This window comes from Petaurus breviceps, unplaced genomic scaffold, assembly GCF_028583685.1.
Source record: "Petaurus breviceps papuanus isolate PSGF00001 unplaced genomic scaffold, PetGlider_PUasm1.0 185, whole genome shotgun sequence".
NCBI lineage: Eukaryota > Metazoa > Chordata > Mammalia > Diprotodontia > Petauridae > Petaurus > Petaurus breviceps.
The window spans coordinates 37,080,794-37,105,763 of NW_027185797.1; the positions used below are offsets into that span (position 1 = coordinate 37,080,794).

Sequence of the window (24,970 nt, forward strand, 5' to 3'; positions counted from 1 at the left end):
TCCCCTCTTCCCCTCTCTTCTTCCCTCCCCTTTTCTCTTTCCCTTTTCTCTCCCCTCTTATGCTCTCTCCTCTCTTCTTTTTCTCCCTCACTATCTGTTCCACAAGCTTCATGTCTCTCCAATCTCTCTCTGAATACATTCAGGATGGAAAGCTTCCTCCTGGATGAAGCTATTACTCTGTTAGATCACTCATTGTTACATTGTTGCAGTAATTAATTCACAAGCATTTATTAGGTGCCGGTCCAGGCACTGTGCTCAGTGCTCCCCCTTCTCTCAAGCTGAAATCTGCCCCCTTTGAAATTCCCTGTTGTTTCTAGTTCTGTCTCTGGGGGCCAAAAAAAAAAAAAAAAAAAAAGGAATTTAACCTCATTTCCATATAATAACCCTTTAGAGACTCGAGGACGAATATCGTGTGTTGCCCTCTCCTCCCACCCCCTTACACCTAAACGTTCTGCTGTTGTTTTCTTCTCCAAGCTAAACATCCTTGCTTATTCAGTCATTCCTCCTATCCCCACTTCCAAGGGCCTTCCCAGTCCTGGTTACCCTCCTCTTGACCTGCTCCAGAATTTCCATATCCTTCCTAAAAGATGTCCCTCCAGAACAGCACATATGAGTAGGGGAGTGACCCAAGAGTGCGTCAGGCGTGCAAGCCCCCCCCCTCCACCCCAACCTGCTGAACACTTGCCTGTTCTCCAGGCATCCTAAGAGCCAATGAACCTTTTGGAGTAGGTCATGCCGTTGACTCCTATTGAACTTAGAAACTAACTAGTGTGATAGTAATGGAATATAAAGATTCCCCTGTATTGGCTTGGTTTTCAAATGTGATAGTAATGGAATATAAAGATTCCCTTGTATTGGCTTGGTTTTCAAATTGATTGTGTTAAAACCAAGCCAATACAGGGGAATCTTTATATTCCATTACTATCACAACTAGACACTAGCTCTCTGTCACACAAAATGTGGCCTTCCTATACCTTCCCTAATATGTGCTCACCAAATCTGCAGATAACAGGAAGCAGGATGGATGTCTGAAACACTGGATGATACATCAGGATAAAAATCTTTATAAGCCAGGACATCGGGGTGAATGCTGCTGTAATTTTGTGTGGTTATTGTTTGTGATTGTGTGTGTGTGTGTGTGTGTGTGTCTGTTTAACCAAATCCAAGACTTGATTGTTGCTGTCTAGTTGATTAGTTGTGTCGGACTCTCCATGATCCCATTTGGGCTTTTCTTGCCAGAGATATGAGAGTGATTTTCTATTTTCTTCTCTATCTTATTTTATAGATGAGTAACTAAGGCAAACAGGATTGTGACTTGCCCAGGGTCCCAAAGCTAGTCAATGTCTGAGTCTGGATTAAAACTTGACACTTAGACTGAATACAAATGGAAGCATACCTTTTTTTTACTTTCCTTATTTTCCTTGAGGGTTTTTTTTTTTTTTTGCTCTATGTTTTCTTTCACAACATGACTCTTATGGAAATGTCTTGCATAACTGCCCATGTTTAACCTATATCTAATTGCTTGCCTTTTCAATGAGGGGGATTGGGCAGGGAAGAAGGAAGAAAATTTAGAAATCAAAGTTTTAAAAACAAATGTTAGGAATTGTTTTTCTATGTAACTGGGAGGAAACAAAATACTAACTAAATTTAAAAAAAAAAAAGAAAAAATAGAATGGAAAAGATCATTTAATAAGACTTGATACTTTCCCTATAAGATTTCCCCTATGATTCCTGCTTGGTGAAAGATTATTGAGTCCTAAACCATGACCCCATCTACAACAAAGACTCTCTCACCAATCCCCAATTCTATCATATCTTTTAAATTACTTTGAAATGTTGAAGCTCTTTTTGACTTATCCTACAGGAGCCAACTCAAGTGTCATTTGTTTCAGGATACAGGACAGTACAACAAGAAAAACAATAATAGCTACCATTTATATAGTGCTTTCATATTTCCAAGGCACTTTATAAATATTAACACATTTGATCCTCACAACTCTGGGCAGTAAATTATTATCCCATTTTATTATTATTATTATCCCATTTTACAGATGGAGAAACTGAGGCAAAGGTGAAATGACTTGTCCAGGCTCACACAACTAGTGTCTGAGGCATGTAGTAGAAAGAGTGTCATTTTTGTCTCTATATCCCCAATACCTAAACCAGTGCCTGACACCAAGTAGACCCTATGGGAATGAATGAATGAATGAATGAATGAATGAATGAATGAATGAACATATTAATGAATTTAAGTCAACAGATTTGTGGTACTGACTCTAGCTGTGTGGAAACTCACTTTCCTCAGGTTCTAAATACAAATAATACATTGCCTACATCCCAAAATTGTTGAGAAGATCAAAGTAGGTCACTCAGGTTGAGCAAGCAAGATGTCAACATATCAAGAACCTGGGATTTTCTCAGGCCAATTCTTCCTACCCACTTAGTCTCAGAGACTTGCCTGGAATTCAGAAAGGCTGAGAGATTTTCCCAGGGTCACACAGTTGTTAAGTGGCAGAGAAAGGATTTATTGGAAGTCAGTCCTCAGGATTCCACGCCCAGCGTTAAGTCCGCTATATGGGGCTTCTCCTCTTTATCCTGTCAAAGGGCTATATAAATGTTCCTATTTTCCCTGACTACTTCATGTATTATTTGAATGAACTCCTGCTGACATGAGCAGTTTGTATGACTCATTTCTCATTTGATTAAACCCTACTAGGGTTTCTTGAGACAGATAGGAGGAGCGGTGGATAGAACTCTGGGCTTGGGGTCAGGAAGATCTGAGTTTAATGTGGTCTCAGATACTTACTAACTGTGTGACCCTAGGCAAGTCACTTAACCCCTATTTGCTTCCCTTTCTCATCTATAAAATGAGCTGGAGAAGGAAATAACCAAGCACTCCAGTATCTTTGCCAAGAAAACTTCATGAACAGCCCTGGGGTCTGGCCCAATGATGACAGCAACAACAACAATGGCAGCATGGGTTTCTCAAGTCCTTGCCTGTGATTTCATTCTTGTAAAGAAATACTAATGTAGAAGCTCTCTCCACAAATACAGAGCACCATGCGTGTACAACTTAGCCCCTCAGAAAGCCTGGCACATGAGATGTTAAGTCAGCCATCAATGGCCTCAAGGTATTTGTCAGAGATGGGATGTGACCCCAATAAGTTCTGCCCAACCTCAAGGTTGGACAGCTCCTGACTACAGCACTCTTCCAGATGTGTTAGCCTTGGTGCCCCATTGAGGCTGTAAGGATTTTTTCTATCTTTCCCAAAGTGCCTAGGGCAAGAAAAGAAGAAAGGAAGGAAAGGACAAAAGAAGGGAAAGAGGAAGGAAAGAAAGAAAAAAGGAAGGGCAGAAGGAAGAAAGAGAAGAAAGGGAGGGAGGGAGGAAAGAAAGGAGGAAGGAAGGAAGGAAGGAAGAAAGGAAGGAAGGAAGGAAGGAAGGAAGGGAGGGAGGGGAGGGAGGGAGGGAGGAAGGAGAAGAAAAGAGAGGGAAGAAGGAGAATCTCTAGTTTATTTATCTTTTCTTTTATGATCTTGAGGAAGTAATTTCCTTCTCTAGGTCCAAGTTTCCTAATATTTAAAATAAGAGTGTTGGACTATTCAGGGGTGGGAAACCTGCAGCCTTGAGTTCACATGTGTCCCTCTAGGTCCTCAAGTGCAGCCCTTTGAATCCAAACTCTACAGAACAAATCCCCTTAATAAAAGGATTTGTTCTGGAAAACTTGGACTCAGTCAAAAGGCTGTACTCAAGGACCTAGAAGGCCACATATGGCCTCAAAGCCAAAGGCTCCCCCCCATGGTCTAGATCAACAATTCTCTAACTTTTCCATGCCAGGATTTCTGAACACTTTGAAAAATTATTAAAGACCCTCCCCCCCCCACCCAAGAGCTTTTGCATATATGGGTTATATCAATATTAACCCCATTATAAATTAAACACTTTTAGTATGATTATGAAAAGTGTTGATGGGAGCATACTTAGAACTGTCCCTTCATATTCTGCTATTTTCTGTTCTGAATGTTTGCTGGGTTCTCACCAGCTACATTCTCAGCGCTCTGTGAGCTCTGACATTCTATGTTCTAAGGCTTATTCTAGCTCTGAGGTAGTATAGAACACCTTCCATTTTCAATGTTCTATTTGCCCAAGGGTCCTCTAAGGTAGAACATTCTAAGTTCTTCAGATTAAAATCCAGGAGAATCCAGAACCTTCACACCTGGGTAGGCTTGCTTGGTCTTTTGACTGAACGTGTTCCCACTATTTCCCTGAGGGTCTATGTAGGATCTCCCCGCTCAGTCCCAGCAGCAGCACACATCAGCGCCACACAGTGGAAAGCTCTGTATTTAGAGTGGGATGATTTGGGTTTGATTCCTGGTTCCTCTACTTCTTAGTGGTTTGACTTTGGACAAGGCATTTCCTCCTTGGGTGCCTCAGTTTCCTCATTTGTCAAATGAGGGGATTGGAGGACCTCTTTTCAGCTTTAACTCTTATCCTATCATCCCTCCTCCTGGAGAAGTACCTCGGGGGCTGGTGGTGGTACCCCAACCCGACACCATGCATTTCTGGGCAGGCTGAGGGCAGTGGGAAGGAAGTCCGATGGGTTTCACTTGGCTGTTCACATTGGCTGGTCTCTGAAGTCTGAGCAGCATCAGGTCATGTCTGTTACCACTGGAGTCATTGTGGCAAGGATGGGGGATTGATCGAGCTACCTTGAACTCCTGCTCAGTACCCTCATGGTTCCTCAGGCTCTGCTCTCCCAGGTGAACTGTGTACTTCCTGGTTCGGGTGGGAAGAGATTGCATTACCCAGGGATCCATGCTCCTAGCACCCACCCTTCAGGGACTTTGGTATCAGGTCTCTTCCCATTTGGGAAACTTGTGTTCCTATACTGGCCCCATTGGGAATCCAGTTGTCCAGTCCTCCAGCCTCCAGCCCTTTCAGGAATCCAGATAACTGAGCCTCTCTCCCTCAGAAACCCAGGGGCCCTCAGGCCCCACCCCTAGGGATGAAGGCATTTAGTTGCTCAGTCCCCAACCCACTGAGGGACACAGTCATTTCTACTCCTGCCCTTTGGTTACCCCAGTCTCCCCAGCTTTCACCCCTGCCACCTCAGAGAACCACCTAACTATAAATGTAGTCCATGTCCCTGAGGACCCACATAACTGGGACTACAGCTGCTGGTCCCCAGGGACTCAGCCTCCAAATCTCAGGCCCCTTTCAGCAAATCATTCCCATAGCAGCATGAAGAAACAAAGACACACCCAGGTACAGAGATACCCAGAACTGATAAACCCATAGTTCTGAGAGTCAGTCGCTCTTCCCATCTTCAGCAGGAAAGGAGCCACTCACAAAAGGAGAGAACCCCACTGAGGGACAGAGGCTTTTCCTCCCCCACTGCCTCAGTGAATAATTTATGAAGATGAGCAGGGGGTCAAAGGGTCTCTTTATGAGAGATGTACCCATCCCCATGCCTTGAGGCACCTGTATAGACACTTGGTCCCTGACTTTAGCCTTCTCAATGATCAGGACATCCATCCTCCCAGTCCCAAGGCCTTGGGAGGATAGCCTTCCCCCACCCTTCAATAACATGGTCTGTCACTGAGAAACAATGACATAGAAACCAGCCTATGGATGAGTTTTGCCCAATCTCTACCCCTTCCTTTGGGACCCACATGACCCAGGCCCTGCTCCCTTAGGGACCCAAGAATCAGGCTCACGGTTTTTGACAGTGGGCTGCTGTGAGTACCCACTGAGGGGCCACCAGAACTGCCCCACAGAGGAGCCGCACACCCTGGAACAAGCCGGCTTGCCAGGGCTGGGAATGAGGTGCACAGGGCTCCCCCCCCAACACCCTGGAGTCCTCTGCCATGAGAGACCCTGAAACAGCAAGTGAGGGGGAGGTGGTTATTAAGCTGCAGGCAGAAAGAGGGAGTGAGCTAAGAATACAGTCAGAGATTCTTCCTGTGGTACCCCAACAGTCTACACACACTCTCCCTTCGCCCATACCCCATGGCAACACTGGCCACTGTGTGTGTTCTCACCCACTCAGAAACATGCCCAACCCTCTGTCTCCACAGGCATTCGCATACTCCAGGGGGCTCTCACAAAGGGTCCCATAAGCTCCCCCAGTCTCTCAAACCCTCCCAAACTAGCTCTCCTTCCCACACGCCTCCACATGTGTTTCTTTTTCTTTTTCCAGTGCTCGAATGCATTTCTGCTCCGTCCCCCCCTCTCCCCCCCCACACACACCCTCGGAGCTTCAGTCAGAATCACAAGGACTCTGGGTATATTTCCCATATGCTGGAGTCCCCTTCCCCCACCTCACCTGCACAGGTGGTCAGGAGCAGTGGGAAGAAAGCCCAATGTTTCCAAGTGTGGGAGCAGGAGCCTGAAAAGGGTCCCATGGCAGGGCCTGCTGGACTGGGCAGTGGAGGAAAGGTCAGATGGAGAATAACCCTGGAGGGAAGGGGGGGTGCTGAGCAGAGAAGGGGCAGGGACCAAGTTCCAGACATCTAGCCCTGAAGTGAAGGAGCTGGGCATAGAGGGGGAGAGAAGGGCCATGAACTGAAGCATCAGGGTGACGGGATCCCTGAGGGGAGGAGACAAGACGCGTGGATCCCTGTAGGAACGGTGGTTTGGGAATGGATGGTCTAGATAACTAGTGCCTGACGTGGGAAGGGTGCTTAAGTCCCTATTAGGAGGCCCACTCCCCTAAGCCCCTGAAGGGAGAGCTGGGGGACGCTCAGTCTTGGCTTCCTCACCTTAGGGACTCCTCCGGGAGGAGTTCTGGGCGCAGGCTCCTGGTTGGTTCCCCCCTTAGGGCTCCTATGATGCTTCACCTCCTTTGGTCCCCAGATATGACCAATTCCTTGAACCAGAGCCTTTAAAGGAGGAGGTCCCGGTCCCTCCCTGCCCCTCCTCGCCCTGCCCCGCCTCTTCTTGCTAGACAGTCGCGTCCTAGGGAGTTGGGACACAGAAGTCTTACTGTATTCCAGGCAGTGGAGATCAGGACGCCTGGGTCCCTGAGAGGGCTGGAGCTGGGCTTGATACCTCCATCCCTGAAGGAGGATGGAGCTGTGAAAGCGTACACCCAGGTCCGGAGGGAAGGACGGCTGGCTGCAGTCAGACCTTGGAGCAGTGATATTAAGGAGCGGGGGTGGGTGAGAAGTCCTGGGGACCCGTGTCCCAGGTTGGCGGGTGGAGCGATCCGGGACGGCTGGTTTGGGAGGCTCCGTGACCCGGTTTCCCCTTCCTCTCCTGCAGAAGCAACGACTGGGCGGGGGAGGTTCTGGCCGTCTAGCCGCAAGACTAACAGGAGTTGAGGAATCGTAGGACCAGAGGATATCAGCTCCGACAAGGTGCTTAGAGATCCTCCGTCCACCCCATCACCATATATTTCCCTCACCTCCCACCATCTTATGTTCATGTTCAACACAGAAGGTGAGCGATGTTCACCTAGGTAAAGTGACTCCCCAGGTCATATAGTCTGTTTGGGACACAGCCAGGCTTCCTGGCGCCCAGTGCAGGGGTTTTTCCCCACCACACCCGCTGCCTCTGAGCCAAATTCAGTAACAAGCAGAGAAGGGGAGGGAATCTATTGTAAGGCAGTCAAGCAGGGTGGGCGCAAAGAATGCTTAGACATTATCTGGTCCTCAAATTCTTAACCCGGGGTCTAGCGGTAGGTGGAGAGATTTCAGGAGGACTTGGATAGGGGGAAAATACATCTTTATTTTCATTAGCCTCTAAGTAAAATGTAGCATTTCCTTCTATCTCACACACACACACACACACACACACACACACACACGGTGAAGAATTCCTGATCTAGTCAAACCCCCTCCCATTTTACAGAGGAAGAAACTGAGGTCCAGAGAGGTCTAGTGATTTACCCAAGCACACATAGCAAGTGGCAGAGCCAATGCCTCTTGTTTCCCCCAACACTGCTGTTTCTACTAGACCAGGCTGCCTACAAAGAGAAGAAGGGGAAGGGTTTCTCTGTTCTTCCTTCTCCCTCTGTCCTCTTCTATCTCTCCTGGGAAGAAGGGGCTCAGTAAGGGCACTGACTAGATGCTCATTGCCAGGAGGCATTGTTTCATTTTTTTGCACATATTCCCAGTCCTGGAACATAGGTTATATGATAGGTTGGTTAAAATGATGCTTCCTAGAAGAAAACCCCTCTTCTCCTCATTTCCCCCCATCCTTTTCTCAATGGATTACTGAACAGGATTTGGTGAACTTCAGTGTGTGTGGAGGTGGGGGGGGAGGGGGGAAGGGGAGGGGGAGCAGTCACAGACTGTTGAAAGTCAGATAATTTGGGAGTTGGGAAACTAAGTGGCATAGTGGATAGAGTGCCAGGTCTAGAGTAGGGAAGATCTGAGTTTAAATCCAACCTCAGACAGACACTTAGTAGTGTGACCCTGGACAAGTCACTTAAACCTATTTGCCTCAGTTTCCTCATCTGTAAAATGAGCTGAAGAAGGAAATGGCAAACTTCTCCAATATGTCTGCCAAGAAAACCTCACATGGGGGCAACAGAAGACATTAGTGAAATGATTAGTTTGGGAGTCAGCTGAAATAGATTTAGAAATTTGGGAGTGGGGAACTTGGAGCAGAGATTCCCAAAGAAGTGTAATCTCTTGGGAATTTATGTGTATATTTGTGTGTGTGTGTGTGTGTGTGTGTGTGTGTGAGAGAGAGAGAGAGAGAGAGAGAGAGAGAGAGAGAGAGAGAGAGAGAGAGAGAGAGAATGGAGAGTGGCAGAATCCACAAGTAGTAGAGACTAGTAGAGACTGTATCCTGTGAGGGATAAATTCACACTGGTGCAAAGTCTGACCCTTCCAGTTCCAGAAATCTACTTCATTGAACAGAAACAGGAAAACACTGGACACAGTAACAGTCACATTGTGCCATGATCAACTTTGATACACTTAGCTCTTCCCAGCAATGCAAGGATCCAAGACAATTCCAAAGGACTCATAATGGAAAATGCTATCCACATCCAGAGAAAGAACTTTGGAGTCTGAATGCAGATCAAAGCATACTATTTTCTCTTTTTTTCCCCCTTTTGATCTGATTCTTCTTTAATAGCATGACTAATGTGGAAATATTTTTAATATGATTGTGCATGTATAACCTATATCAGATTGCATGCTGTCTTGTGTAGGGAGAGGGAGAAAAAAAATTGGAACTCAAAATCTTATAGAAGTGAATGTTGAAAACTATCTTTACATGTAATTGGAAAAAATAAAATACTATTAAGTGGGAAAAATAAACAACAATAACAAAATAAATCTACTTCACAAGTGCAAGACAGGATGAGGTGTGGCCAGGTAATCCACAGTTTTCGAAAGACCTACAAACACACTATGAGTCAACAGGGTGATGAGGCAGCCAAAAACAGCTAATGTAATCTAAGGTCACATTCAGTTAGACAACCAGTATTTATTTAAATGCCAACTATGTTCTGGGCACCCCCTGTACCAGGCTCTGGGTGGGGGGTGATCGAAGAATCTCTCCACTGTACGTTGAGAAATATAGTGTCCAGGAGCAGGGAAGTGATGGTCCAGGTCATCTGGAGTGCTGTACTCTCTTCTGGGGCCCACATTTTAGGAATAATATTGATGAACTGGAGGGAACCCAGAGGAGGGTGTCCAAGATGCAAGAGGACCTTGAGCTCATGCCACATCAGGAGGGATGGGAGAAACTGGAAATATTCAACCTTGGGAAGGGAAGACTCATGGAGGTGGTAGGGAGATGCTAGCTGTCTTCAAGATTTGGAGAGGCTTTCATATGGAAGAAGAAAAATACTTTTTCTCTTTACTCTAGAGAAGAGGACCAGGAGAAACCCATGGAAGGTGCAAAGAGACCATTTTAGGCTTGATATCAGGAAAATGAGAGCTGCCCCAAAGTGAAACGGACCACCCCGAAGCTTTGAGAGTTTCTCCTTCCTGGAGGTCCTCAGCAGAGAGGTCGGCTGCCCTCTTGATCTAAGGACTTCTCTTCAGGCTGGGGTTGGATGACAGAGCCACTCAGGGGCTTTGTAGCTGTGAGACTGAGATCTCTCTTCTTCTTTCCCCTTCCCTCAAGATTCATATCAGAATGAAGAAGCGGATGGACGAGTCTATCGTCCTAAATAAAAGTTAGAGTCCCTTGGAGTCCCAAGGGGATCGTCCTAGAGGATGCCATTTTTCAGGAGGTAGGGCCATCAAAGAGGAGGGACCACGTGTAAAGTCTCGGTTCCGAGGCTTGAAGGAATAGGGATGGGATCAAAGACTGAAGACCGAGCCACGTTTGCTGATGTCACGGGGAGGCATTTCCGATGTGGGAGGTATCACAAGAGGGGAGAGCCCCATGAAGGCAAAACTTGGAGGGGGGGGTGTGGGTGTGGTGTGGCGAGTGGGCGGGGCTTAGAGGAATCCAATCACGTGGAGTTCTCCTTCATGGTCTTGTAGATCCAGTCCCGGTAGCGGCAGACGCTGGTGTAGACTGCAGGTCTCCTGGGTTTGGAGCAAGGCTCTGCTCCCCCCGACACCACGCCAGCCAGGGCACCATTACAGACCAGCGGGCCCCCGGAGTCTCCCTGTATCCCAAGGGTTAGGGAAGGGAGGCACAGAGAGAGAAAAGCAGGGCACGAAAGAAGCGCGAGGAAAAGGGAGAGAGAGATGACCATATGGGGTTAGAAGGGCAGAGACAGAAGGAAAGGAGTAAATCGAGAGAAAGACAAAGCATGAGGCTTTACGTGCTATACAAAATCCACTACCCACACATCCCCGCAACCCAACCGTCTCAGCTCTGGGAACCAGGGGCTCCACCTCCTCTCGAAGATGCGAGCTTCTCCCTAGCTCATAAAGCTCGCAGAAACTCAGGGAGCCGGGCATCCTGATCCTCCAGTTCTTACCCCGCTCAGGGACACGGGCATCCTGATCCTCCAGCTCTTACCCCGCTCAGGGACACGGGCATCCTGATCCCCCATCCCCTGCCTCCTTCAGGAACTCAAGCCCTGCTCCCGTAGCTCCTATCCCCCAAGGGGCCCCAGATCCTGATCCCGATCCCACCCTCCTTTGGATCACCGGCTCCTGATCCCTTTAGAGACCAAGGCTCCAGGTCTCACCTGGCAGGAGCCTCGGCCACCCTCCCAGAGACCAGCACAAATCATGTTTGAAGAGATTCGACCAGGGTAGGCTCTGTGGCACAGGCGGGGCTCCAGAACGCTGATGTTCGCGCATTGAAGCGTGAGTGGGTATTCAACTATGGGAGAATAGGGAAGCAGGGTCAACAAAGAGGCGAGAACACAAGAGGGCACCACCATCCCCATGCTGCCACGTAGGGATTCACTGGCCCTCAGACATTCCCAATTTCTCTTCTATCAGCGCTGCTCCCAAACCCATCTCCATCCCCATCCTGAACCTCAAGCAAATAGCCATCTGTAAGTCTAGCCCCATCTCCATGTCCAACCTCTTTACCCCTAATCCATCCCCTCATCTCCATCCTTATCTCTGTCCTTAATCTTTACTGACAACCCCAGTCCCATCCCTTTTCTCCATCTTTTATATTTACTTTCAATTCTCTTATTTCCATCTCCAACCCTATCCCTGTCTTCACCTTCTATCTTTATCCCCAACTATATTCCCATCTCCATCTCATCTCTATCAACCAATCCCATTTCCAAGGATATCCCCATCCGTTTCTTTGTCCTTTATCTGTATGCCCCAGTTCCATCCCCACCAAGCTCTTATATTTACTCCCATTCTTTACCTTTAATCCCATTTCCATCTTCATTCCCATTTTAATCTCCATACCTATATTTGCATCCACATCTCTCTCACTCTCTCTGTCCCTGTCCTCAGCCTGATCCAGATCTGTCACTCTAACCCTAATCCCTTTCACTTATCCTCATTTTCTCTCTTTTCCATATTCATCTCCATCCTCCCCTGCATCTCAATGCCAGCCCAGACCAAGACCCACCATCAGGACTGGAGATGGCCCCCCAGCCAGAGATGAGACAAGTGGTGCCAGGCTTGACGCAATTCTTGCTGATGTTAAGAGGCTGCACAGCTGAATCCAACCTGGCTGGTCTCTTGAGGCGAATCAGCATGAGATCATGGTTGTGGTCCTGGGCTCTTAGGTCACTGTTGAAGTCTGGGTGTGGGAAGAAATCAGTGACCCGGAACAGCTGCTCCGGCCCTTCCCATTGCCACAAGTGGTGTTCTCCAAGCCGCACCCACAGGTACCTAGGGGGAAAGGTGGGAGGGGGTAAACATCTAGCCATCTCTGGGCCTCTGCATTCTACTTCTGTCTATCACCAGTCACATGGGATCTTAAACAAGCCACACCCTCTCATAGCCTCCAGACTTTTCAAAGAGCTGTGTGTGACCTTAAAAAAGTCAGATGCCTTCTGTGGGTCCCCCTTTCTTTCTCTCATGCCACAGGATGAATCACTGATGTTATGTGACTTGGAACACCCATCCTCTCTGGGCTTCCACTCATGAGTTTAGGTGAATCAGAGATTCATAATGTCAGAGCTGAAAGGATACCCAGAGATCCTAAGTACACCCCCATCATTTGCTAGATGAGGAAACTGAAGCACAGAGAGAATAAGATTTCCCAGGTCCCCCATTGGGGTGAGAGCCAATGGCTGGGACTAGAGAAACAAGCTAGCTTCTGTGTTCCTCTGTTTTTCTGATTGGTCTCTTCACTGAGTAGGATGGGAGACAAATGTCAGAAGAACTGGAGTCCCTGACTCCCAGCTCCTGAATTTTCTACTGTATCCCATCATATCTCCATGGGAAACCAAATAAGAAAGGCAGCCTCCCTGAGCTGTCTTCTTCTGCTTGCACAATGAGATGAGTTCTTCATGGCCATCAATATATTATTAGCCTTCACTGGGCTTCCACTGTGTTATTTGGTACCATGAGGAGAGTTGCAGGTGCCATGTGACTGTGGATCAGTCATTTATCCCCTCTGGGCTTCTATTTCCCAATAAAGACAAAGCATGAAACTTGTAGTTTTAGACCAGTGCCATACTCCCTTTGGACAGCTAGGTGGCGCAGTGGATAGAATGTTTATTCTGGAGTCAGGAAGACTCATTTTCACGAGTTCAAATCCGGCCTGACACTTACTGTGACCCTGGGCAAATCACTTAACCCTGTTTGCCTCAGTTTCTTCATCAGAAAAAACGAACTGGAGAAGAAATTGGCAAAACTGTTCTAGTATCTTTGCCAAGAAAAGCATCAGACCAGGATTATGAGGCAAACAGGGTTAAGTGACTTGCCCAGGGTTGCACAGCTAATAAGTATCTGAGCCTGGATTTGAACTCAGGTCTCCCTGATTCCAGGACTCATACTCTATCCACAATATATGGAGAGAAATAAGATATAAGAATGCTTGAAGGGTAAGATGGAGGTAGGACTTTTTATGTTAAGGACTTTTTATATTTGATCTTGGAGATAATAGGAAACCATTGGAGTTTATTAAATGGGTAGAAAGGCAGAGGTGGTCAGATCTGAAATTTAGGAAGATTAATTTGACAGTTTGAATGGAGGATGGACTGGAATGGGGTAGATTTGAAGAACAAAGACTAACCATAGGACTGCTGCAAAGTACAGTCACAAAGTGATGGGGCCTGCACCAAGGTGGTGGCATGTCAGAGGAAAGGAGGCATATTAGAAATGTCATAAAAATAAAATCAACAGGATTTGTCAGCAGATTAAATGTGGGGGGAGGTGAGAGAGAGGAGTTGGGATGAAACCAAGCTTGCAAGCCTGGGTGACCAGAAGGATAGTTTTGTTCTGAGGGTGGGATGGGCAAGGGAGGTATCTCCAGCCTTGAGAGAGGACCCCGGTCTGGAATAAGATCAATATGGAGAAGAGGACGGGAGGTGGATGGACAAAGAGATGAATATTGAGATGGGAATGGTGTCAGAGGGAAGGAGCAGGTGTAAAGACAGGGGTGGTCAGATATAAAGATAGAAAACAGAGATAGGGATGATGGGTAATAGGGAAGCTAGAAAGAGGGAGATTTGGGGGGGGGAGAAGATAAATTCAGATGATGCTGAGTTTAAGATATCTCTGGGACATCCAATCTGAAATATCTGATAGGCAGTTGGAAATGAGAGCCTGGAGGCTAAGAGAAAGATTAAAGCTGAAGGAGAAGATCTATCTGGCAGTCATCAATATAGAGATAATAATTGAAATCATGGGAGCTGATGAGCTCATCAAAGGAAACACTATGGAGGGAAAGGAGAAGAGGGCCCAGGAAAAAGCCATGGGAGATGTCCACCATCTTTGGGCATGACCTGGAGAAAGGGTCAGCAAAGGAGATTTAGGAGTAATCAGAGATGTAGGGGGAGAACTAGGATAAGGTACTTCATAGCAACTAGAGAAAAAAGGTATATCTAGGAGAAAAGGGAAGAATCAACAGTGTCAAAGGCTATAGAGAAGTCAAGAAAAGTGAGGACTGAAAAACAGCCATCAGATTTGGCAGTTATGAGATCAATAGTGACTTTGGATAGAACTGTTTCAGTTAAATGATGAGGAAATTTTAAAAAAAGAAGCAAGGAAGTGACAGCCCTCTCAAGGAATTCAGCCACAAAAGGGATGAGATATGGGATGATAGTAGGGATAGATGAACCAAGCAAGAGTTTTTTGAATATGAGGGAGATTTGGGCATGTTTGTGGGTAATAGGGAAGCAGTCAGGAGATAGGGAGAAATTGAAGATAAATGAAAGGGTAGGGATAACGCAGGGGGCAACCTGTTGGTAAAGTTATGATGGAATGGGTTCACTCATGCAGGTAGAAAGGTTTGCCTTGGTAAAGAGATGGCACCTCCAGTAATCCAACTCTGAACTTCAGCTCCCTGGCCTTCTCAATGACCTTGCCCTCCCAGACCTCAAACCCTCTGGGCCCCTGCTCATCCTACTCCCAATCATTCCCCTGACTTTCAGTGAGTTCCTGCTCCTTATTTTCCTCCATTCAATCCAGGGGAATGATAGCTTGAGCATATTTAATACCATGTGACTTTATACAAAGACCTTTGTTTTCCCTTCTGTACAATGACAGGTTGTGGGGGGGGGGGGAATCTCAGGTGCTCTGTGAGAGTTGACAAATCCCTCAAACTCTAATACTGAGCCTTCGAATTCAATAGAGAATAGTAAAGGAAGTCAGAGGTTGGAACTCATGGAATCACTGAATTATGGAGCATCACAGCCAGAATGGACTTTAGAAGGGCAGAGCCAAGATGGTGGAGAGAAAGCAGACTTGCCTGAGCTCTCCCTGAAACCCATCACTAACAAATCCTGGAGTGACAGAACCCACAAAATGATAGGGTGAAACAATTTTCCAGCCCCCGACATCTTCAAAGTTTGGCAGGAAAGGCTTCTTGCACAGGGATGAGAGTGGAGCACAATCCAGTGCAGGCCATGTCAGTTCAGACCCAGCCAGAGCAAACCAGGAGCAGGCTTAGGGAGCCACTGAATCAGCAGTGGCAGCAGCTGCTTCCCGAGCTCTCAGTCCATAGACAGTAAGGGGGTCGAACAACTGATCAGGGATCTCTTTGCTGGCACTTGGGGCAGGACTCTGTTGCTTTGCCCATACTGAGGACTAGGTGGCAGTCCTAGGGGGCAGTCCCAGGATGAGGAGGAACACTGGCACACAAGAGATTGCAACAGCAGGGGAACAGGGACCCTCCCCACAGTTACAGGGCAGAAAAAAGTGTTTGAGGTCACTCACAGAGCAGAGCACAGGTCAGGAGAGTAGTAACCACCTCTCCTTAGATCAGACCACCTTGGAAGAACTGAAAACTTACAGGTCCCTGGAAGTATCTCTGAAAACAGCTGCACAAAAAACCCTGAACCTTGGGACAGTGTGCCCTCCACCCTGGAAACAAAAACTCACTTTAGCAAAGAGTAAAAAGATAAGAAATAGGCTGGGAAAATGAGCAAACAGCAGAAAAAAAATCCTGACCATAGAAAGTTACTATGGTGACAAGGAGGAGCAAAACACACTCAGAAGAAAAGAGCAAAGTCAGAATTCCTGTATCTAAAGCCTCCAAGAAAAATCTAAATTGGTTTCAGGCCATGGGGGAGCCCCAAAAGGATTTTAAAAATCAAGTAAGAGAAATAGAGGAAAAATTGAGAAAAGAAATGAGAATGCTGCAAGAACATCATGAAAAAAAAAGGCAGAAGCTCGGTAGACACACACAAAAAAATTCTGAAGAAAATAACACCTTAAAAAACAGACTAGGCCAAATGGTAAAAGAGATACAAAAGCCCAATGAAGAGAAAAAAATGCTTTGAAAAGCAGAATTGATCAAATGGAAAAAGAGGCATAAAAATTCACAGAGGAGCTCCTTAAAAAATAGAATTGACCAAATGAAAAAGGAGGTACAAAATATCACTAAAGAAAATAATCACTTAAAAATTAAACAAATAAAACAAAAAATGTTTTGCAATAAAACAAAACCAAAGGAATGAAAAAATATGACAATGTGGAATATCTTATTAGAAAAACAAATGATCTAGAAAAATAGATCCAGGAGAAATAATTTTAAAATTATTGAACTTCCTGAAAACCATGACCAGAAAAAAAAGGCTAGATATCATTTTTCAAGATATTATAGAGGAAAACCTCCCTGATTGTCTAGAACCAGAGGGTAAAATAGAAATTGAAAGAACCCATCAATCACCTCCTAAAAGAGATCCCAAATTGATAACTCCCAGTAATATTATACTCAAATTATAGAGCTCCTATGATATTCCACGAGTTCAAATTCAGCCTCAGATACTAAAACTAGTCTTGTGACCTTGGGTAAGTCACTTAACCCTAACTGCCCTGCCTTCCCCCCTCCAAGAAGAAAAAAAAAGAATATTATATTGGGGGGGGGGCAAAGGAGCTAGGATTACAACCAAGAATCACCTACACAGCAAAACTAGGTATAATTTTTCAGGGGGGAAAAATGGATATTCAATGGAAAAGAGGACTTTCAAGTATTCCTGATGAAAAGACCAGAACTGAATAGAAATTTAACTTCCAAATATGACTCAAGAATAGCATAAAAATTTAAACAGGAAAGGAAAATCATAAGAGACTCAATAAGGTTAGATTATTTGTATTTCTACATGGGAAGATGATACTTGTAACTCATAAGAACTTCCTCATTACTGGGACAGTCAGAAGGGGTATATGTAGGCATGAATGTGAGTTGAATATGGTGGGATGATATCTTTAAAAACACAATTAAAGAATGAGAAAGAGGAATGACCTGGGAGAAAGGGAAAGGGAGAGGTAGAATGGAGTAAATTATCTCACATAAAAGAGGAAAGAAAGAACTATTAAAGTGGAGGGGAAGATTGGGGAGTTGGCAGGGAATGTTTGAACTTTACTGTCATTGGAATTGTCTCAAATAGGGAATCAATACACACTCAATTGTGTATGGAGATCTATCTTACCCTACAGAAAAGTAGGAAGGGAAGAGAATGGGGGGGGTGCTAATAGAAGGGGAGGGTAGATTGGGGGAGGCAATAGAAGCAAAACACTTTTGAGAAGGGACAGAATAAAAGGAGAGAGAAAATAAAATAAACAGGAGGAATTAGGATGAAGGAAAATATACTTAGCAATCAAAACATGAAAAAAAAACTTTGAAGCAAGTTTTCTGATAAAGGTCTCATCTCTCAAGTATATTGAGAAATTAATCAAATTTATAAAAATAAGCTATTCCCCAATTGACAAATGTTCAAAAAAAAATGAAGAGCCAGTTTTCAGATGAAGTAATCAAAGCTATCTATAGTCATATGAAAAGATGCTCTGAATCACTATTGATTGGAGAAATGCAAATTAAAACAGTACTGAAGTACTACCTCACACCTTGACTCATCACATTGACTAATAGTACAGAAAAAGAGTATGATAAATATCGGAGGGATTGTGGGAAAATCGAGATACTAATGCACCGTTGGTGAAGTTGTGAACTGATTTGACTGTTTTGTGGAACAATTTGAACTATTCCCAAATATGTATGCAGCTCTTTTCTGGCAGCAAAGAATTGGAAATTGAGGGGATACCCATCAATTGGAGAATGACTGAAGAATTTGTGGTATGTGATTGTGATGGAATACTTTTGTGATATAAAAAATGAAAAACCTGGAAAGAGCTTCCATGAGCTGATGCAAAGTGAAAGGAGTAGAGCCAGGAGAACATTGTACATAGAAACAGCAATGCTGTACAATGGTCAACTGTGAATGACTTCTCTGAAAGACTTATCATGGAAAATGCTATCCACTCCAAGAGAAAGAACTGATGCAATCTGAATACATATTGAAGCATCCATTTTTTCTTTTTGGAGGGAGGAAGACAGGGTAATAGGGGTTAAATAACTTGCCCAAGGTCACACAACTGTGCTAAGTGTCTGAAGCCGGATTTGAACTCAAATCCTCCTGACTCCAGGCTGGCACTCTATTCACTGCGCCACCTAGCCACCCCAGCATATTTTTTTAACTTTATTTTTCTTGGGTTTTTATTTTGGTCTATGTTTCCTTTTACAACATGACTAATATGGAAATATGTTTTGCATAATTATACATGTATAATCTATATCAAATTGATTGCCTTCTAAATAAGGGGAGTGGGGAGGAAGGGAGAGAATTTGGGACTAATTTTTTAAAATGAATGTTGAAAATTGTTTTTACATGTAATTGGGGGGAATAAAATACTAAATTATAATAAATAAATACATTTTAACAAAATAAAAATAATAAATTCAGAAGGGAACTTAAGTGTCATCTTTTACTTCACAGGGGCCCAGAGGTGAGAAAAAAAACTTACCTAAAGTCCCCTGAGGCCACTCAATCATTAAGTGGCTATTCTAGGAATAGAAACCCAGCCCTGATTCCAAATCTAAGATTCTTTTCATCTCACTCTTCTCTCAGGAGGGTTATGCTCAAATCAGAGAGCCATGCTTCAGGAAGGCTCCAGAGAAGGCCAGCCAGGTTGGGGAAGGGCCTCAAGTTCATGACATAGGAAGAGAAGTTGAAAGAACTGGGGGTGTTTACCCTGGAGAAGAAAAGACTTAGGACAGATTGGAGAGTTTTCTCCAGGTATTTAAAGGGCTGCTGTATAGAAAGGAGCTCAGCCTTCTGACTGATCCCAGTGGAGACAATTTGGTGGTTAGCAGGGCTCAGCTGAATGAGAGGTGGGGATGTGAAGGCAGATTTAAGTTATCTCAAAGACAAAAGGGCTCCCGGTATCCCTGAAGTAAAGATTGGATAACTACTTTTCAGCAATTTTGTTATGGGTTCCCTATTCAGGAATGAGTTGGACTAGAGAGCCTCTGGGTTCCTTTCTAATTCTGAGTCTCTGTGAGTTTGATGATAATAAAAGTAACAGTAATAGTGGAAAATATTAGAATAAGTTTAACAACCATAATAGCTATTAATTATATTACATGTTATATGTTATTATTACATTATAATTCTATGTTAATAATACATGTGGCTCTTCAATATTTACTTACATTTTCTCATTTGATATTCACAACAACCCTGAGACGTGTTCCCTTTTTTTGCTGTGTTTCCTTATTTTGAGAAGGAGAAACTGAAGTTTTGGGAGGCTAAGCCTTACACCACTAATACGTGAGCAGGGTAAGATTTGAACTCAGATCTCTCTCAAGCCCATAATGCATCTTACACAAGGTATTCACAGAATCTCAGAATCTTATTTAGAAGCAGAGGGGGCTTTAGAAGGCATTCTTCCTTTCAGTTTACAGATGAACAAGCCAAGACCTCAAGGTGGGAAATGACTTAATCACAAGGCTGTCCACGTGGTGAATTGCGAAGGCCTGACTTGAATTCAGTACCTCACGCTCAAATCCAATGTTCTTTCCTGGGACCACAATGTTACAGGGCCTTGATCAAGCAGTCATGCTGCTCCTGTTGAGCCCTCAAATGAAGGTGATGGTTGCCTATTCCAGTGTCACCTGGAAGTAAGTCACTTTTCCTCCTAAGAGCTTTGGAGTAAATGGTCCCTATGGTTCCCTTCCCATTCTGAGTTTCTCTGGCTTTCTGAATCCCTGATCTGCCCTTCCAGATAAGGAAACTGAGGGAAGAGTCTTCCTTCTATGGGGCCGACATCTCCCTTTCCACTGTTTCTCTCCCAGTGCTCTTCGGGGAGGGTGTCTGGTCCATACCCCTTCTATTCTGCCTCCGTCTCTGTGTGTCTGGCCTCTTTTCTGGCTCTATGCTTTTATTTATGGCCTCCCCTCAATCTCTTCATCTTTCTGTCTCTATGTTCCTGTTTTGTCTCTCTGGCTCCTACCCTCTTTATCTCTTTTTTTTCCCCTCTCTCTGACTGTCTGTCTCCCTGCCTACATCTCTGTTTGCCTCTGGCACCCCATCTCTCCATCTCCCTTACTCTAGCTCTGCCCTCACATCTTTCTGCTTCTATCTTTCTTGATCTCTATTTTCCCAGATCCTCCAGCCCAATTTGCTTCTGGTAAACTTTTGTTCAACCTTCCCTCCTCTCTATGATATATAACCTGGGCCTTCCCCACCTGATTCTGGACCCAAGGAATGTGTGGGTTGAAAGGGACCCCACCCACCAGAAATAATCACCCTATCTCCAACAGGTCTGGTGACTTTGAAGGGGAGTGTCCCCATGGAGGGGAGTGTGGAAAGTCCCCAGTTCTGGTGGTGCCACTCACCCCCCTCAGCTGACCCTCAACATCCATGACTACCTAGAGCCTAACCTCAAACTCTTGTTTCAATAACATAATTTCTGGGCCTTAAGGGACTTCAGGGATGGTCTAGTCCAAGACCCTAAAATACAGAAATCTCCTGTACAACAGACCCATTGAATGGTCATCCAGGCTCCACATAAATGACTTCCAATAACAGGGAATTCAGTACTTCTGGATGCAGCTAATTCCACATTGGGAAACCCTAACTGAATGAGGAATTCTTCCTTCCACCCATAAGGAAGCTTCCTCTCCTCTGACTACCCTGCCCCTTACCATGTCCTCTATAGTCAAGCAAAAACACTATTCTTGTTCCCTTGGCCAGACCCTCAAAGACTTGGACCATTATCACCCTAGCCCTTCCCCTCTGCCAGCTCCAGTCTTCTCTTCTCTGGGATAACTTCAACTGATCCCACTGGCCCACCTTTTGTCCTTCCTAAATAACCCTTTTGTGGCTGGGAACCACCTGTTCTCCTGCCCACCAGTCCCGCCCAACTCTGTTAGTCAAATCTCCAGTGGACTAAAGGCGAATGCCCCAATGAGAGGGGGAAATGGAGGGAGGGAGGGAGGGAGTCATTGCCCTTTATCCATTGAGGTTCTGGCCAGCCTCTGCTTCTTTATGCACATCTTTTTGTTTCTTCTCTGTTACTTCCTGTATTTTTGTCTCTGTCTCTGTCTCTGTCTCTGTCTGTCTCTCATTGTCATTCTCTCTCTTTGTCTCTCTCTGTCTCTCTCTGTCTCTCTCTCTCTCTCTCTCTCTCTGTCTCTCTCTCTCTCTCCCTCCCTCCTCTTTCTCTTTCTGTCTCTCTTGACTTATCTGTCTCTGTTTACCTCTATCCTCTTTATCTCTCTCTATCCATCCTTCTGGGTTTCACTTAGGAAAGAGGCTTAGCCCTTTGGAACTAGGCCTGAGACCCAGGAATCTAGGTGGGGACCAAAGTTGAGGATGTTCTCCCTAGTGAGGGGATGCACAATGGGATTCCTTTGGAGCATGTGGACTGGTGCTCTAGATAAAACTCTGAAGGACCCTGTCTGCTTTATGCCATAACTATCCACCTCCCCCAGCCCCTTCTTCCTCACTGGGCCTTACAAGAAGGTCCTCTCCCTCTTCCCTCCCTGTCTTTTTCACTTTTCATTCTTCTGAGCCTCCCCACCATCATACCTGGATCTCCGCATTTTCTCAGTCTTCTTGCCTTTACCAGCTTCCTACACCTCTGGATCTCCCTATATCCCCCAGGTCCCTGGCTCAGTGTTTCCATTTTTTCCAGCCTCTCCTCCTTCTTTACAATGAGGCTTCTAATCTGCCCCTAACCCTCAGCCTCCTCAAGACACTGGATGTGTTCACTCTCCCCAGTCTCCTTGCTCCACCTAAGCTCCTGAAAACTCCAGGTTTTCATTACTCAGTTTCCCTAGCCTCCCTCACCTCCCTAAGGTCCCTAGTCTCCCTAGCCTCCCTGACTTCTCCAGTCTCTCACCTCTCTGGACAGATCTAATGCTCCTCCCTCCTCCAATGTCCAAAATCCCATCTTAGACTCCCTCATTACCCCAGCCTCTTCGGTCTATCAGTCTCCCTAACCTCTCCAGACTCTGGACTCCCCAACCTCTTCAAACTTGCCACTTCCTCAGAATTCACACCTTCCCCCTTTCCTCAAACTCATCAGACCCCATGGCCTTCTCCTCATTCTCAGTCAGCCTTCTTGGCCTCCGAGTTTTCTTGACCTCCCCATCTCCCTTGGCTTCCTGGCTTTCAAGGGCCCTTGAATCCCCCGGTCCTAACTTCTCTGCTCTCCTCTGCTTGCAGATTTGGCCTCCTCACTTTTCCTTCTACCTTGGCCTCTTATCTCTGACCTCCTGAGACCCATCCAACCCCTCTTGCATCCTAGTGTCTGATCTCCTTATATCCCAAGTCTTTCTGGCCCTTTCAGTCTTCATACTCCTTCAGGTTACAAGCTTTCCTTAACCTTCTCAAGCTTCATGGTTGTCTCATTCTCCCCAAACCTCCCTTCCTGGCCTCCCTAAACTCTCCAGATGAAGAATGAGGGACTCTTAGAAGTTATCTGGTCCACTTTCCTCATTTTATAGTTGAAAAAACTGAGGGCCACACAGTGTAAACAGACTTGGCCAAGGTCACCAAGGAGGAAAGTGGTTTTGAACACCCTGTTGTCTGCCTTCCAATCCGCAATTTCTATTGTATCATTCTTGTCAGCCTCCCAGGTCACTACAAGCTCTTCAAACTTCCAAGCCCCCAAAGTTTCCCAGCCTCTTCAAACTCTATGGATTCTCCAGCCCCAAGTTCTTGACCTTTTTTGAGTGTCACAGACCCCTCAGGAAGTCTGAGAAAGCCTAAGGACCCCTTCTCAGAGTGCCACTTTTAAATACATAAAATGAAATACCTAGAATTCCACAGGAAGCCAGTTGCATTACAATACAGAGGTATATTTTTTTTCAGACAAATACATAAATCCTCTGAAATCTATCCATGGAACCCTCAGGCATCTATGGACTACAAATTCTAACTTCCTGTATCTTTGGCCACCAAGCATCTCAGCTTCCTCAGTCCCAGATTCTCTGACCTCAGTCCCCTCAAAATCCAAGACCTCTGGGATTTCTAAAAGCTGTTCTACTTGAACAATTACCCAGACACCCTCCCTGCTTGACAGGGTTCTGGGCCCACTCACGGTTTGCGGCAGTGGGCAGCTGTGAGTAGCCATCGGTCATTGAGCAAAGTGGCCCCACAGAAGAGACGGGTGAGGAAAAAGAGACCAGCCTGCCAGGGCTGCGAGTTGGGGGTGCATTCTTCTGCCCCAATGGTCCTTGTGTCTGTCCAACCCTGCCCTACGGAGATAGAAGACAGGTCAAGGGTCAGTGGAAACCGACAGATTAGACTAGTACCCTTCAGACAAACAGTACCATAGACTTGGGGCAAGGTAGGTAAACAATATAAAACTGACAGATGGATAGTTACAGAGTGAGAGGCAGGAAGGCAGAGAGACAAAAGATTTCCAGGCAAAAAGACAGTTACATAGACCAAACACAAGACAGATAGACAAAGAAGCAGACATGCAGCAGGCAAAAGAAACCTCACCTGCCCAAAGGAGTATCAACAGTGATGCCCAGATGCCCCTATTCATGGTTCAAGGCTCCAGGAAGAAGAACCCACTAGAGCTGGTGTGAGTGAGGCCCTAGATACCTGGGTCCTTAGTCCTGCCCTCTCCCTGGATGCTTTATGAACTGGCTGGGGGCCATCCCCTCCCTCCTTCCTCCTCCTTCAATGATTAATCAGGTTGGGAAATTATCCTGAGGGGAGGGAGCCCCAGGGCCTGAGGGGAGGGGGAAGCATACCTCTGGGCTGAAGGGGAACAGCCTCCTAGCCTCAACCCCAGACTGGGGCTACAATATTCAGGATTAGCTGGCTGCTTCCTGGAAGGCTGGTCTAGGTGTACACAGTGTGGGGTGGGTCCTGGGTGTGTGTGTGTGTATGTGAAGGGGCCAGGGCCACACCCCTGAGCTCCCCAAAGGTAAATCCTGATCTCGCACCCCTGCCACCTGGGGTGGGGGGAATGAATAGAGTGGATTTTCCTTCCCTTTGAGAAAGAGAAAGAAGGGGAAGAGCACAGAGAAGTCATTGGTTCCCTCCAAGCTGAGTCAGGAACAGCAAGTTTATCCTGTATGGGATGTGTATGACCTGTGACCTCACAAGGACAATGAGAGGATCTGATGATAGTATGGACAAAATTAGGGCTGGAGAAATTCCCTGAAGACACAGAGACTGTGAAAGAGAAAAGGAAAGACAAGGAAATGAGAAGAGGCATCAAGAATAGGGAAACAGAGACATAAAGATAGACCTAAGGACTTGGAGAGGAGAGGGAAGGCACATCTTCCAACTGAGACTCCCCTCCCAACCCTTGAGGCCCTGGGAGCAGTTCTTAGAGGCAAAAGCATGTTGGCTTCAAACCAGGATTAGGAAACTTGTGAGCCACTCCCCCAGCAGAGGTAACCACCTTCTTACCCAGGATAGATGAGTGTGTAACAAGTGGGACAGAGTGAACAGAGAACCCCTCACATCCCCTCTTGTCTTCCTATCTCTCCTCATCTCTGTCCATTTTCATTTCTTTCAATTTCCCTTCATGTCCCATGTATCTTCACCTCTTTTCATGCCCCTCGTGTGCTTAGTTCAATATCCTGAGTTTTACTCTAGGAGTGCAGATAAAAAATGGTCCAGCCCTTGTAATCATGGTACTTCTATCCT

The 24,970-nt window shown here is 45.8% G+C and overlaps 2 protein-coding genes across 6 annotated transcripts in view; both read right to left on the bottom strand.

The window, feature by feature from the left end:
- KLK8 (kallikrein related peptidase 8) overlaps window positions 1–7,120 on the bottom strand; it is a 10,889-nt gene extending 3,769 nt beyond the window's left edge. The window contains exons 1-4 of one of the 5 annotated variants that reach the window (XM_069088828.1): window positions 6,762–6,832; window positions 6,326–6,456; window positions 5,718–5,877; window positions 4,520–4,776 (exon numbers count right to left, since the gene is read on the bottom strand). In XM_069088828.1, the coding sequence (XP_068944929.1) occupies window positions 4,520–4,776; window positions 5,718–5,877; window positions 6,326–6,404 (496 nt within the window). In that variant the 5' untranslated portion in view covers window positions 6,405–6,456; window positions 6,762–6,832. Of the gene's footprint in view, window positions 1–4,519; window positions 4,777–5,717; window positions 5,878–6,325; window positions 6,457–6,761; window positions 6,966–6,985 lie in introns of those variants that run through there. The other 4 variants (XM_069088827.1, XM_069088823.1, XM_069088826.1 and 1 more) reach the window with 4 other exon arrangements.
- Window positions 7,121–9,196: 2,076 nt separating this feature from the next.
- KLK9 (kallikrein related peptidase 9) lies at window positions 9,197–23,964 on the bottom strand. The gene is made up of 5 exons (XM_069088829.1): window positions 23,807–23,964; window positions 23,400–23,556; window positions 11,965–12,230; window positions 11,111–11,247; window positions 9,197–10,579 (listed from the first exon to the last, which is right to left on the bottom strand). Exons 1-5 carry the CDS (start codon window positions 23,850–23,852, stop codon window positions 10,421–10,423), a joined length of 765 nt encoding a protein of 254 aa, XP_068944930.1. The 5' UTR covers window positions 23,853–23,964; the 3' UTR covers window positions 9,197–10,420.
- Window positions 23,965–24,970: the final 1,006 nt, after the last annotated feature.

Coding starts and splice junctions, on each gene's coding strand:
- KLK9 (XM_069088829.1), bottom strand. CDS start 23,852: ATGAATAGGGGCATCTGGGCATCACTGTTGATACTCCTTTGGGCAG. Junction 11,248..11,964: donor GGCCATCTCCAGTCCTGATG/GTGGGTCTTGGT, acceptor ATTCTCCCATAG/TTGAATACCCACTCACGCTT. Junction 10,580..11,110: donor GTGGCCGAGGCTCCTGCCAG/GTGAGACCTGGA, acceptor CTTGGGATACAG/GGAGACTCCGGGGGCCCGCT.